Source organism: Corylus avellana, chromosome 1 (genome assembly GCF_965113065.1).
Source record: "Corylus avellana chromosome 1, dhCorAvel1.hap1.2, whole genome shotgun sequence".
In the NCBI taxonomy this organism is placed as follows: Eukaryota; Viridiplantae; Streptophyta; class Magnoliopsida; order Fagales; family Betulaceae; genus Corylus; species Corylus avellana.
Genome location: NC_142490.1, coordinates 43,728,390 through 43,730,283, shown reverse-complemented (window position 1 = coordinate 43,730,283; position 1,894 = coordinate 43,728,390). Strand labels below are relative to the sequence as shown.

At 40.1% G+C, this 1,894-nt stretch overlaps 1 protein-coding gene across 1 annotated transcript; it reads right to left on the bottom strand.

Annotated features, from left to right (window-relative positions):
• LOC132170888 (transcription factor MYB102) lies at positions 1-1,512 on the bottom strand. Its single transcript, XM_059582028.2, has 3 exons — positions 1,263-1,512; positions 1,025-1,154; positions 1-919 (listed from the first exon to the last, which is right to left on the bottom strand). The coding sequence occupies exons 1-3, from the start codon at positions 1,393-1,395 to the stop codon at positions 133-135; spliced, it is 1,050 nt and encodes a 349-aa protein (XP_059438011.1). The 5' UTR covers positions 1,396-1,512; the 3' UTR covers positions 1-132.
• Between the last annotated feature and the right edge of the window lie 382 nt (positions 1,513-1,894).

The following is a 1,894-nucleotide window of genomic DNA, read 5'->3' as shown; positions in this document are numbered from 1 at the left end:
CAAATTAATTATTAAGAGAAGTTTACACTTACGAACAGCACTAAATTTCAAATCCCAGAAAATTTTAACAACCCTTCCAATCGGTTTCTGACATTACATCATGAAATCCTTACATCCAATCAGTTTCTGACATTACATGAATTCATTAACGCACAGGATATCTGGGATTTCAAATTTCAACATGTTGTTGCTGCAGTAGCTTTCCCTCTCATCCTCGGTGCTGCTGTTGATATATGTTGAATTTGAATTCAATGGCGTCGGGCTTGATGATGGCGTCGATAAAACCGACGCGAAGCTGAAATTCTGGTTGCTGTTGTTGGAGTAGAAAGCAGAGTTTTCAGGGGAAGGATCCATCATAGTTTGATGATCAGACCCATAATAACTATAACCTTGTAGTTCAGGAACATAGTGTTGTTCTTCAGTAAAATTCAAAGGCATCCCATTGCTTAATTGCCACTCCGCTGGTTGGGTAAAATCTGGTGCGAATTGCTCTACATTGGGCTCCACGATTTGTGCTTCACTAGGGAATGAAACACAAGGGGTAGTCAATGGAATTTCCTGAAGTTCATTATGCTGGAGAAGCTGTGGAATATTCTGGTTTTGTATTTGGGAATCGCAAAGCTGGTTTTGTTGAAGATTTTGCAGAAGCAAGTCTTGGTTTTCCCTTTGGGATGACATGAAAGATGTGGCTATCTTTAATAGCTCCGGATTTACTAAGCTTTGGACCCCAAGAAACCTTGACAAATTCATTTGAGATGAATTGTACAGAATTGAGGAGAGGTCTAGGAGATCGAGGCGTGGACTGTGTGTCACCGGATCAATTCCCATTCGGAGGAGCCTCTTTCGAATGTGTGTGTTCCAGTAGTTTTTGATTTCGTTGTCTGTCCTTCCAGGCAAGCGAGCAGCAATGGCAGACCACCTATGACAAAAATAAGCAAAGATAGAGTTTAAGGAATAAGGATGACCCAAAAATGGCAAAATCCTAAGCATTAGTACAATTGCAGAAACTATATTGAAAACTTACTTGTTGCCCAAAATACTATGTAGCTGGATAATTGTCTCCTCCTCTTCGAAAGAAAATCTGCCTCTCTTGATATCGGGTCTCAAATAGTTAGTCCATCGAAGGCGGCAGCTCTTTCCACACCTTTGAAGCCCTACACAATTCAAAATCATAAAATTAATCAGCATAAATATCAATAGCTGCAGCAAAGAAATTGAAGTTGAATATTATTATATATATATATATATATAAATATATATACCGGCATTCTTTGGCAGAGTCCTCCAATTCCCATACCCATGCTCCTGAATATAATCGACCAGTTTCTTGTCCTCCTCCGGCGTCCACGGCCCTTTCTTAAGCCCGTTTTTCTCGCAACATGGAGCTCTTCCCATGGTTTCCGACGAGTACTTGTCCTCTGCAACAAGGTTTTAATAGCCTTTTTTACGCTACTTTCTTTTTTTCTTTTTCCGATGGTTTAAAATGACAAAAGAGAACTAGAGAGGAGCAGAAAACGAATACAAAGGGATGTAGGTCCGTATGGGCTCGTACTTGTATAAATAGCAAAGGGGAGGACATCATGAGAGAAGTCAAACGGATTCGGTGCCGTCCTCTGTTTATCTCAATGGCAACGTGTCCACCCTCTTTGAAGAAAATTTGTCATCAAAATCCTTCATTATTTATTATTACACAAAAAAATAAAAATAAAAATCAATTATCATTTACCTCCCTCTCTCTCTCTCTCTCTCTCTCTTATTAACTATCATTTTCCGGCGGGACTGTGACTCCTATCTTTCTGGATTCACAATAGCTGTCATCAACATACAAGTGCCACGTACCCCCCCCTCTCTCTCTCTCTCTCTCTCTTAAGCTGACGCTTTCCAAGACCATGTT